We start from the raw sequence: 12,489 nt of genomic DNA, 5'->3' as shown, positions 1-12,489 counted from the left end.
GACCTCACGATTGTTTTAGCTCCTATTAGGTCACCCCTTAACCTCCTAGGTTCCAGTGAAAAAAATGTTCCAGCGTATCCAGCCTCTCTTTATAACTAAAACCCTCCAGTCCTGGGAACATCCTTGTAAATTTTTTCTGCACTCTCTCTAATTTGATAATATCCCCCTTATAGCAGGTATTTAAGAAGACTGCCACAGGTTAACAATCACATTCTCCATTGATGGTGAAGCTGCAAATCTATTTCAATATCATTGATTATAAAACATCAATGATTAAAAAGTGCTTTGTTTCACCAAACCAGCAAAGAGGTCCTCTGTATTTGTTTGCTGTTATAAAATATAATCTACAAAAATGTACCAGAGAGAAGGTTCATTTCAGTAACCTATTGGTGCTACAGGATTTGAAATTTATGTCTTACACAAACTGTTTTGAAATAAAATCAAAGTTTTAATGCAATATTCTGTGTATGTCAAATTTTCAATGTAAACACTTTATTCATGCGAGGTCACTGTGAAAATTCGAGATGAGTCCGCAGCAAACTTCTAACCAGTCACAGAAATACTGTGAATTGGTGTGGGGATTTTGTGCACGCATATGTGATCTTCCACCTTGTGTTGGCCACAAACGGGGTCTTCATTTAAAGTGAATAAGGACAATAGATTTGGCTGAGGATAAGAAAGCTTTCATTATTTTATCAAAACTCTCTTAAATGGGGCCTGAGGCCCTATTTCAAACCTGCCTCAAGCTTCCCAGCTGACTTTCTCTTATCACTGCTTGTACTTTCTGTGGGATTCGGGCTCTGGTACAGATCGCCAAGAATGGCGTTTAGGTCAATAAAGTCTCCAGGAGTCATGTGTTTGACAGCTCTCATTGCTTAAGTTGCTGCTTCCGACAGGACATCACTTCACTATCTTTCAGGGCTGGAGTAGGCTCCTGCACACCAGTTGCACTCACTGCATTCACAAAACTTAGTCATCTCCAGAACTCCTCATCCCTATCTGACTGCATTTCACCATCATGCACCAATGCTTTCAGGTTTAGCAATACTGGGAGAAGACTCTATTCCAATCTGATCTGCATCTAGCATCCCGACAACTTCTATGCCTGTTTGGATTTTCTCATCAGCTGGCACCAGGTTTGTGGATGTTGGGCCTTCCAGTAGTAGCATAGTGTCTTGATGCCTGCATCAAATAGTTGAAGCTGTCTTGAAGTTCTCATTCAAGACAAACAGCAAAGATGAAATCATACTTGTCTCTACCTCCTGGACCTGATTTAGGATGCATTCATAAGTGCATCAGTGACTCTCAACTGAACTTTAATCCAAATAGCATAGCGAATTGGGGCAGAATACTGCCTTTGACTTGTGGTGTGGGTAAAGTGTCAGCAACAGGCCCCTCCAACTAGGCAGAGGTGGATTCCCTCCTAAAGCTAATCTTCTAACTAAAAACGTTCAGCAGTTGCATTATTTTTGCCTGACCTAGTACTGGATTTGGAATCAAACCCGAGGGGGGTCAGTGGCCCACTGGGTCTCTGATCCTCTAATGTTGGTGTACACTTGACAGCATCTCTATGAGTCTTTGTGTTGAGTCCTCTGAGGTTGAATGGATTCTATATCATAGCTAATTATCTCCTGAATGTGATTTTCCTATGCTATTTCTATTAACTTTATTGTCATAAGTAAAGAGAAATGCATTGATTTCTTTCTTGATCCCACTCAACGACTGACCTCTCAAAACTCTCTGGGATAGAAAATTCCAAACTCCTCCTCATCGCAGCCTTAAATTGCCTGACCCTTATGCTGAGATTAAGTACCTATTTCTGGAGTCAACAGCCCAGGAAATTACTAGAATAATGAAAGTAAAGTAAATCAGGAAGAATATTTCAAATGCAGGAGAAAGGTTACAGCTGGGTTTAAGGAAGGATGAGAAGAAGCATGAGGAAAAGATGGTAGGCTTTGAAGCAAAGAATAAAATGTTCCTCAAACACATTAACAGTAAAAGATTAGTGAAGAATAGACAGGGGCCCATAGGGAACATGCACGGTCAGCTGCTACCTGAAGCAAAATATATGGCAGAAGTACCAAATGAATATTTTACTTCTGCCTTTACCAAATTCGAAAATGGTGACAATGGCCGAGTTGAAAATGTAGGTTTAGATTACTTACAGTGTGGAAACAGGCCCTTCGGCCCAACAAGTCCACACCGACCCGCTGAAGTGCAACCCACCCATACCCCTACATTTACCCCTTCACCTAACACTACGGAGAATTTAGCATGGTCAATCCATCTAACCCGCACATCTTTGGACTGTGGGAGGAAACCGGAGCACCCACGCAGACACGGGGAGAACGTGCAAACTCCACACAGTCAGTCTGAACCCAGGTCTCTGACGCTGTGAGGCAGCAGTGCTAACCACTGCGCCACCGTGCCGGTGTTGAGTGACTGAGCAGTATAGCGAAAGATGAAGAGGTATCAAAAAGGCTGACAGCACTCCAGGTAGAGAAGTCACCAGGCCTGAATGGGATACATCCTAGATTGCTAACAGATTGCTAACAGAGACACTGGTAGATGAATTTCAATGGACAGAAAGGTGAGATAATGCATTTTGGTAGTGGAAACATGGAGAGACAATACTGTCTCAATGATACAACTTTGAGGGGAGTACAGGAGCATTGGGACCTCAGGTACAAGTGCAAATTCTCTGAAGGTGACCAAACTACTTGAAACAGTTGCTAAGAAAGCTTATAGGATCCTTGGGTTTATGAAGAGAGTATAAAAGCAAGGACGTGATGCTACACCTCTACAAATCATTGGTCAGCCACATTTGGAGTATTGTATTCAGTTCTAGTCAGCTTATCGAAGGAAGAATGCCCTGGAGAGTGCAATGGGTATGTATTAGAATGATACCAGCAATGAGGGATTTTAGATAAAAGGAAAGATTAGAAAAATTGGGCTTATTCTCCATGGAACAAAGAAAGTGACCTCATTGCGATGTTAAAAATTATGAACAATTTTGACAGGGTAAAAGTTATGTTTCCACTAATTGGTATGTCAGTATCTAGGACTCACAATTTCAAAACTGTTAGCAAGAGAGCTAGGAGTGAGATGCAGAGATATCTCAATTCAGAGCGTTGTTAGTGTTTGGAATGCACTGCCTGGGAAAATGATGGAGGCCATAGGAGGTTTCAGAAGAGAGCTGGATATATATTTGAAAGTGAAGAACTGAGAGGACGATGGAGACAGAATTAGAGGATGGGAGCTAGTATAAATACAATCCCATTCCAGCTAATTTTTCCAAACTTCCCAATGCAGCTAATTTTTCAAGTACTACCTTTTTATTGATACTAATTTCTTTTATCTCTTCAGTTACAAAACTCCCTTGGTCACCGCACATTTCTGGGAGATTTTATTTATTTTCTTCCATGAAGACAGACCCAAAGCAATTTTAGTTTCTCCACATAAATTCTCCTTTACAGCAAGGTCATTAATTAGTCCTTTCTCATTACACAGTGCCAAATCCAAAATAGCCCAATCCCTAGTTAGTTCCTCAATGCTTTGTACCAGAAACTTAGCTTGTGCACACTCCAAGAATTCAATTTCTACAGCATTGGTGCTGACTTAATTAACCGAGTTATGCAATTTGAAGCAACTCATTTTTGCTGTATTAACTTTACCTGCACCTCTAAGTTCCAACATTGATACTACCATTTCTATAAACTGGTCTTTCAACTATTTCCACCAATTTTACTTCCCTTGCTGTTTACTAGCTCCATTAAGCTGATTCTAGAACTTGACCCTTTGAATGAAAATCCTCTTACAAATGTATTGGTGTAATCTCTTATTAGGAATGCTATCATAGTTTGTCTTCCTTTTTGTGTATCCCTCCCAATTATAGCATATCTATGGATATTCAGTTCACAATCTTGGTCACCCTGTAGTTATATTTCTGTAATAGCAATGAAATCATATCCACTTACCTCAATTTGTGCATTCAGAACATCAAGCTTTTTGCAATACTTATTTAGAGTGCCACTCATTCAGCCTTGAGAAATAATTCTCCTTTGCATCTTATTTGACACTTGCCATTGTTTTATCTGTCTTCTGTCTGTTCTGACTACTCTTCCACTAGTTTTGTTTCCTTTGACTCTGAGGTCCTTTTTAGGTTCCAACTTCCAGACAAACTAGTTTAAAACCTCAACCACAGCATAAGCAAATCTTCCTGCAAGGATGTTAGATCTGGTCCTGTCAAAATGTAACCCTCCATCTCATACAGTTCCGACTTAACCCAGAACCGGACCAATGCCTCCTACACTGTTTTCTAGCTACGTGTTCAAATGCTCAATCCTGCTATTTCTATGGTCACACAAGGTAGGACTCTCAGGAGTAATCCTGAGATTACTGCTTCAGAGATCCTCCTTCCTAGCTTCGCAATCTACTTCCAGAATTTTTTGCCGCTTCCTACTAAATAATTGATACTGATTTGGACCAGGACCTCTGGGTGTTTATCCTCTGTTGAGTATTGTGCAGCTGTTATGTGATATCCTTGACCCAGTACCAGAAAGGCAACATATCCTCGAGTCATGTGTATGGCTGTAGAAATACCTATCTTTTACCCTAAAGAAACCTTGTTAGTGTTGCTTTTCCATTCTTCTTCTTCCACTCCGATGCAGCTAAGATGCCCATTGTGCATCTGACTTGGCTCTGACTGCACTTCTCTGAGGCACCACCATCCTTACCAATATCCAAAGCGAAGAACCAATGTGTACGCAAGATCATTTCATGGATTCCCCCAATACCCACTTGATTCTTCCATTCCTTATCTGCCTGCACAGCCCTAAGCTGCAGCATGACAGATACAGTTCCACAGCGGGTGAGGTGTCTGTGTGTGTGTGTGTGTGTTGTGTCAGGATAGATTGAGTGAATCCTTAGACAGTATAAAGACAATAGGAGTATACTTAAGAAGGAAATCAGGAGGGCAAAAAGGAGACATGAGATAGCTTTGGCAAATAGAGTTACGGAGAATCCATAGGTTTTTACAAATACATTAAGGACAAAAGGGTAACTAGGGAAAGAATAGGGCTCCTCAAAGATCAGCAAGGCTGCCTTTGTGTGGAGTGCAGGAGATGGGGCAGATACTAAACGAGTATTTTGCATCAGCATTCACTGTGGAAAAGGACATGGAAGATATACAATGTAGGAAAATAGATAGTGACATCTTGAAAAATCTTCGAGTAAAAAATGAGGTCTGCAGATGCTGGAGATCACAGCTGCAAATGTGTTGCTGGTCAAAGCACAGCAGGCCAGGCAGCATCTCAGGAATAGAGAATTCGACGTTTCGAGCATAAGCCCACACATCTTGAAAAATGTCCATATTACAGAGGAGGAAGTGCTGGATGTCTTGAAACGCATAAAGGCGGATAAATCCACAGGACCTGATCAAGTATATCCTAGAACTCTGTGGGAAGCTAGGGAAGTGATTGCTGGGCCTCTTACTGAGATATTTGTATCATCAATAGTCACAGGTGAGGTGCTGAAGACTGGAAGTTGGCTAATGTGGTGCCACTCTTTCAGAAAGATGGCAAGGTCAAGCCAAGGAACTATAGACCAGTGAGCCTGACGTTGCTGGTGGGCAAGTTGTTGGAGAGCATCCTGAGGGACAGAATGTACATGTATTTGGAAAGGCAAGGACTGATTAGGGATTATCAACATGGCTTTGTGTATGGGAAATCATGTCTCACAAACTTGATTTAGTTTTGAAGGAGTAACAAAGAGGATTGATAAGGGCAGAGCAGTGGATGTGAGCTATATAGACGTTTGACAAGGTTCCCCATGGGAGACTGGTTAGCAAAGTTAGATCTCACGGAATACAGGGATAACTAGCCATTTGGATACAGAACTGGCTCGAAGATAGAAGACAAAGGGTGGAGGTGGAAGGTTGGTTTACAGACTGGAGGCCTGTGACCAGTGGAATATCACAAGGATTGGTACTGGGTTGACTAAATTTCATCATTTATATAAATGATTTGGATGTGAACATAGGAGGTATAGTTAGTAAGTTTGCAGATGACATCAAAATTGAAGGTGTAGTGGACAGTGAAGAAAATTACCTCAGATTACAGTGGGATCTTGATCAGATGGGCCAATGGACTGGGGAGTGGCAGATAGAGTTTAATTTAGATAAATGCGAGGTGTTGCATTTTGGGAAAGCAAATCTCAGTAGAACTTATACACTTAATGGTAAGTTTATAGGGAGTGTTGCTAAACAAAGAGACTTTGGAGTGCAGGTTCATAGTTCCTTGAAGTAGAGCTGCAGGTCAATAGGATAGTGAAGAAGGCGTTTGGTATGCTTTCCTTTATTGGTCAGAGCATTGAGTATAGAAGTTGGCTGGTCATGTTGCGGCTATACAGGACATTGGTTAGGCCACTGTTGGAATATTGTGTGCAATTCTGGTCTCCTTCCTATCAGAAGGATGCTGTGAAACCTGAAAGGATTCAGAAAAGATTTACAAGGATGTTGCCAGGGTTGGAGGATTTGAGCTCTAGGGACAGGTTGAATAGGCTGGGACTGTTTTCCCTGGAGAATTGGAGACTGAGGGGTTACCTTATAGAGGTTTATAAAATCATAGATAGTCAAAGTCTTTTCCCTGGGGTAGGGGAGTCCAGAACTAGATGGCATAGGTTTAGGGTGAGAGGGGAAAGAAATAAAAGAGACCTAAGGGCCAACATTTTCATACAGACGATATATGGAATGAGCTGCCAGAGAAAGTGGTGGAGACTGGTACAATTGCAACATTTAAAAGGCATCTGGATGGGTATATGAATAGGAAGGGTTTGGAGGGAGATGGGCAGGGTGCTGGCAAGTGAGGCTAGATTGGGTTGGGATATCTGGTTGGCATGGACGAATTGGATCGAAGGGTGTGTTTCTGTGCTGTACATCTCTAGAACTCTATGTTGAGGGTGTGTGTGTGTGCAGTTTTGATGACTCTTGGATTACACTTCACTCCAAAGACTTCTGCTGGTCATCTCAGACTTCCTTTTGGAGATGAGGTGAAATCTAGTGCTAAGAAATCTTTATTAGATGGTCATCTTTCATATAATCCTGGGGCTAACCAGGTCACACACTCAATATCATCAACACTGCAAGTTGTCCCATGTTTCCTGACAATAGAAATAAGCTTTTTTAGCATCCTCCCCTGCCACTGCAGGAATTGCAAAACCTCCTCCCTCACCTCCATCCAAGGCCCCAAAGGAGCCTTCCACATCCATCAAAGTTTCAACTGCACATCCACCAATGTCATTTATTGTATCCATTGCTCCCAATGCGGTCTTTTCTACATTGGGAAAACTGGACGCCTCCTCGCAGAGCACTTCAGGGAACATCTCCGGGACACCTGCATCAATCAACCCCACCGCCCCGTGGCCCAACATTTCAACTCCCCCTCCCACTCTGCTGAGGACATGCAGGTCCTGGGCCTCTTTCACCGCCGCTCCCTCACCATCCGACGACTGGAGGAAGAACGTCTCATCTTCTGCCACGGAACACTTCAACCCCAGGGCATCAATGTGGACTTCACCAGTTTCCTCATTTCCCCTCCCCACACCTTACCCCAGTTCCATCCTTCCAGCTCAGCACTGTCCTCATGACCTGTTCTACCTGCCAATCTCCCTTCCCACCTATCCACTCCACCCTCCCCTCTGACCTATCACTTCCATCCCAACCCCATTCACCTATTGTACTCTTTGCTATCTTCCCCCACCCTCCTCTCTGATTTATCACCTTCATCCCCACCCCCATTGTACTCTTTGCTACCTTCTCCCCAGCTTTCCCCCACCCTCCCCATTTATTTCTCCATCCTGGAGACTCCCTGCCTCTATTCTTGATGAAGGGCTGTGCCCAAAATGTCGATTTTCCTGCTCCTGAGATGCTGCCTGACCCACTGTGCTTTTCCAGCACCACTCTAATCTAAACTCTGGTTTCCAGTATCACTTTTACCTAATAGAAACAAGCTGCCTTCTCTGGGTATCCTCCAGGCTATCTACTGTCCAATAGCAATGTCCTATTGGCATTCTCAATTATTGATAAATACCTTTTTGTCATTGAAATTAGTGGATATCCTAGTTTTTTTTATCCACAGATATGAAGGTGGATCCCAAACTTACACCAAGTGATATCTCTGTTGCATGTGACATGTGGTGCTTTAGCAAGGGCTGATGTTGACCAATTGGAGACTGCTGGCATGAACCTTCAAGAGCATCACTGGCGAGAGTAAGTAACCCAAGTCCCTGCTACTTGAACAGAATAAAGGTCCAGTGCAGGCCACTAGCCCTTGATTGGATGAAGTAAGCTCAAAGATCCCTGATCACCATGTGCAAACCTCAATATACTGCTCATGCCAGTCACCATACGTACTTTCCAAGGATCCCTAGTATCTCTCAACACATTAGTCTAACACTACGAGTATTCTCAACTTTCTTACACCCAGTGGAGTATCGGTCAGGTCATGAGCTACCAGATACCCAAGATATACAAAATGTAACTGAGGCCAGATAGGGAGAGCACATTGCAACCATGAGAAAATGTTCCTCCCCTGCAAAGCAGAGACCCAGAAGTGATGTTGATCACTCTCACCGTTCAGTAAGATGCTCTCTGGAAAATTAGTCACAGTCTGTGTGAGATGTTACTCAGCGGGTCAGTGTGGACTTGATAGACCAAATGGCCTGAATCCACACTTTAGGGATTTTAGGAGTGAATTGTTCTGATCTTGAAATCACTGTCTGAAAGGGTGGCACTGCAGATAAAATGTAACATTTAAAAAATGGAAAATATAAAGAACGTTGCACAAACACAAAGGGAAAATGCTACAAGACTGGGGAAGAGAACAGGGAGATGAAGCTCAATGTTGCATCAAATACTGTAGCCAAGATGAAAGTTGTAAGGTCACAGACACGAAAATTAATTTGTTTCTTAGGTACACCTAAGTCATTCCAACATTTCTGTTGTTTTATTTGTAATTTCTCTCATCTGCTGTGTTTTGTTTTTATGTTGCGTTGGTTCATATATAATTAGTTTTGCAGTTGATAGTCTATTCTATTTCAGAAGCTAAGGCTGTTAAATAACAATGAATGAGCTAGCTTACTTCGAGTACAGTTGTTCTTTTATAGCTGTACAGTATTTGGATAAACATACATCAGTGAGCAAACACGTTGAGAGAGAACAGTTGAATTACTTTATTAACGATGCCACGTGTACAATTCTGCTCAAAGGGTCCTCCATGATTCCCCATGAATTACAGATTAAAGGACGGTGAATGCGTCCATTAGAGTTAAGTAGGGAATAGGACGTGCGCTCCACATTCTCAGGTGTTAGTTGGGTAAAACTGGCAGGCTTCATGCACAGATGAGTTTGCAAAGCCCCAATTCCGTGCCCGGTTAGTGACGGAGTGGAGTTGTCAAACTTACCGATCCTTTGTACTTCTCTAGTGAAATTAGCTTCCCTCTAATGTTCACAATCTTAAATGAGTAAAAATTTTTGTTTTTCTCTTCGGTTGGCAAGACAAGTAAGAACAGAGATATGGTCGCCACAAGTAACATGGCTATGAACAGTAAAAGGGAGCTGAGTTGTGGGGCAGAGGCAGTTTTGCTTGGCGCTTGCTGCTTCTGCTGAGCTGATTCCTGCATTTCTGACTGGCTGTTGCACCCAACCAAACACATTCCCAGCCGGATCCCACACGATCAGCGAACCGCACCAGACTTGAGATGGTGTTGCAAAACAGTCGTGAAGAAGTCCAAAAATCTAACTGTCGCCAAGAAGAAAAACACTTTTCAACTACGTGTTCCTGTCCCATGCAGCGCTTCTGAAAGAATAATCAACATCGGACAAATCGAGTCACGTCTCCTGGATTCGGAATAAACTTTAGCTCACCTTTTACCTGCTAGGTACCTGGACATATTTATTAAACCTATAATACTCAGGACAATCATAGCTTTTAACTTCAGTAGGTAAGAAAACCGAGATGGCCGAATGGTCACTCCTAGTCCTGAATCCTGTGTTCATGGGGATAATATGCTTCAACTTCCCAAAAAGTGAGCTTTTCCTTGTCCAATACAGACTGGGTTAAATGAATGTCAACCAATAAAACTAACGTGTCTCCTTGTAAATGGACATAACCAATAGAAGAGAATCATAAAATAAATGGAACTTTTACAATTGGTTAGCAAAGATTTTAGTATTATCCATTCTTAGGTACTCCCTCAGGTTTGAGAATGACTTGATTATACGCCAGTGGATTCTAAAATGGTCCATATGTCCAATACTAATAGAACTTTTAAAAGTTTATTTAATAAACTAGAAAATTATTAATTTACTGTGAAAGTATATATTCAAAGATGTAAAGCTGATTAACACCTGTTTTCAACAGGAAACTATAAAGATTTCCCTTCTAAATAAAACCTGCATACACAAAAATTAAAGAAAACAAAAACATTGTTGGCAGTGGTTAATTTGGCCAACATTTCTTAATTTTTAAAGGAAAAAAAGGACAAGGTATGATATAACTAAGATGGCTTTCAGTGTGCATTCTGGCAAATATAGAGGGGTGATACTATTAACAGTTGTAACAAAGAATGTTGCAGCTGCAGTTTATTTAGGAATTATTGATAACTCAAGTTTTTTTTCAGGAGAACAGCTAGATCAATGTTTGTATTAATACGCTGGATCCTCCAACAGGATTTCCTCAGAAACATAACAGGATGTAAAATAACAATTCCAAACAATATCCAAACAAACCTCCTGATAGTCATTAACCTAATCATTTGATTTTGAGTAAATAAGTCCAAGCAATTAGCTTAAGTCATGTGAATTCTAAGAAGTCTTTAAGTAAAATATTCCACTGTCATTATCGTGACCCATTTTAAAAATAAGTATATTTCCAGCACTCCAAATGAATAACTGTCCACAATCTTTTAAATACGAATCCTCAAAAAAAAAGGGTCTTCATCATATTAGGAGAAAATCATCATAAACTGGACATTGAAGCTTATTCTCACACAGCACACTATTCATCAGTCCTTTGCTATAAAATAAAAAGTAGTAAAGAGAGTCTTTAGTGGTGAATAAACGATATGGTCCAAACACAAGACGTGAAACATCCCGAAGGTATGTAACCAAGACGTACTGTATTCAACCACAATCCATAATCTGATATTTTCCTCACTCAACCATTACCATCAAGTAGGAGAACAACCCTCCATCAATGAAGAGTGCAGGAGGGCTTGCCAGAAGCAGCACCAGGCAAATCTAAAATTGAGCTGCCAACCCAGTGAAACAACAGCACAGGACTATTTGCATTATCAATTATCAGTGGCTCAGTGGTTAGCACTGGTGCCTCACAGTGCCAGAGACCCGGGTTCGATTCCCAACCTCTGGTGACTGTCTGTGGAGTTTGCACATCCTCCCTACATGGGTATCCTCTGGGTGCTCTGGTTTCCTCCCCCACCCCAGGGAAAAGGCCTTGTTGATTTATCCATGCCACTTATGAATTTGTAAACCTCTATAAGGTCACCCCTCAGCCTCTGACACTCCAGGGAAAACAGCCCCAGCCTATTCAACCTCTCCCCAGAGCTCAAATCCTCCAACCGTGGCAATATCCTTGTAAACCTTTCAAGTTTCACAACATCCTTCTGATAGGAAGGAGCCAGAACTGCACGCACTATTCCAAAACTGGCCTAACCAATGTCCTGTACAGTCGCAACATGACCCCCCAACTCCTGTACTCAACACTCTGACCAATAAAGGAAAGCATACCAAACGCCTTATTCACTATCCTACATACCTGAGAGTCTACTTTCAAGGAACTATGAACCTGCACTCCAAGGTCTCTTTGTTCAGCAACACTCCCTAAGACCTTAGCATTAAATGTATAAGTCCTGCTAAGATTTGCTTTCCCAAAATGCAGCACCTCACATTTTCTAAATTAAACTCCATCTGCCTCTCCTCAGCCCACTGGCCCATCTGATCAAGATCCCATTGTATTCTGAAGTAACCTTCTTTGCTGTCCACTACACCTCCAATTTTGGTGTCATCTGCAAATTTATTAACTATGCCTCCTACGTTCATACCCAAACCATTTATGTAAATGAAGAAAAGGACTGGACCCAGCACTGACCCTTGTGACACTCCACTGGTCACAGGCCTCCAGTCTGAAAAACAACCCTCCACCACCATCCTCTGTCTTCTACCTTTGAGTCAGTTCTGTATCCAAATGGCTAGTTCTCCCAGTATTCCATGAGATCTAACCTTGCTAACCAATCCCCCATGAGGAACCTTGTCGAACACCTTACTGAAGTCCATATAGATCACGTCAGGTGTGTCCTTTCCACAAAAAGCAGGATAAACTGAACTCTATTAATGGCCACTCCATTAGTCTACTCTCAAACATTAGCAAAGTCTTGGAAGGTGGTGTTGGCAGTGTTATCAAGCAGTACTTATAC

At 41.9% G+C, this 12,489-nt stretch overlaps 1 protein-coding gene across 3 annotated transcripts in view; it reads right to left on the bottom strand.

Moving 5' to 3' along the window:
* Positions 1 to 12,489, bottom strand: part of gpx7 (glutathione peroxidase 7) — a 29,107-nt gene that overhangs the window by 12,678 nt on the left and 3,940 nt on the right. For 2 of the 3 annotated variants that reach the window (XM_060830470.1, XM_060830471.1), the window contains one exon: positions 9,460 to 9,854. The exons of the other annotated variant lie outside the window; for it this stretch is intronic. In XM_060830470.1, coding sequence (XP_060686453.1) covers positions 9,460 to 9,711 — 252 coding nt within the window. In that variant the 5' untranslated portion in view covers positions 9,712 to 9,854. Of the gene's footprint in view, positions 1 to 9,459; positions 9,855 to 12,489 lie in introns of those variants that run through there. 3 annotated transcript variants of the gene reach the window in all.

This window comes from Hemiscyllium ocellatum, chromosome 9 (assembly GCF_020745735.1).
Source record: "Hemiscyllium ocellatum isolate sHemOce1 chromosome 9, sHemOce1.pat.X.cur, whole genome shotgun sequence".
NCBI lineage: Eukaryota > Metazoa > Chordata > Chondrichthyes > Orectolobiformes > Hemiscylliidae > Hemiscyllium > Hemiscyllium ocellatum.
The sequence above is the reverse complement of the archived record's forward strand: the minus strand, read 5'-3'. Positions and strand labels throughout refer to the sequence as shown.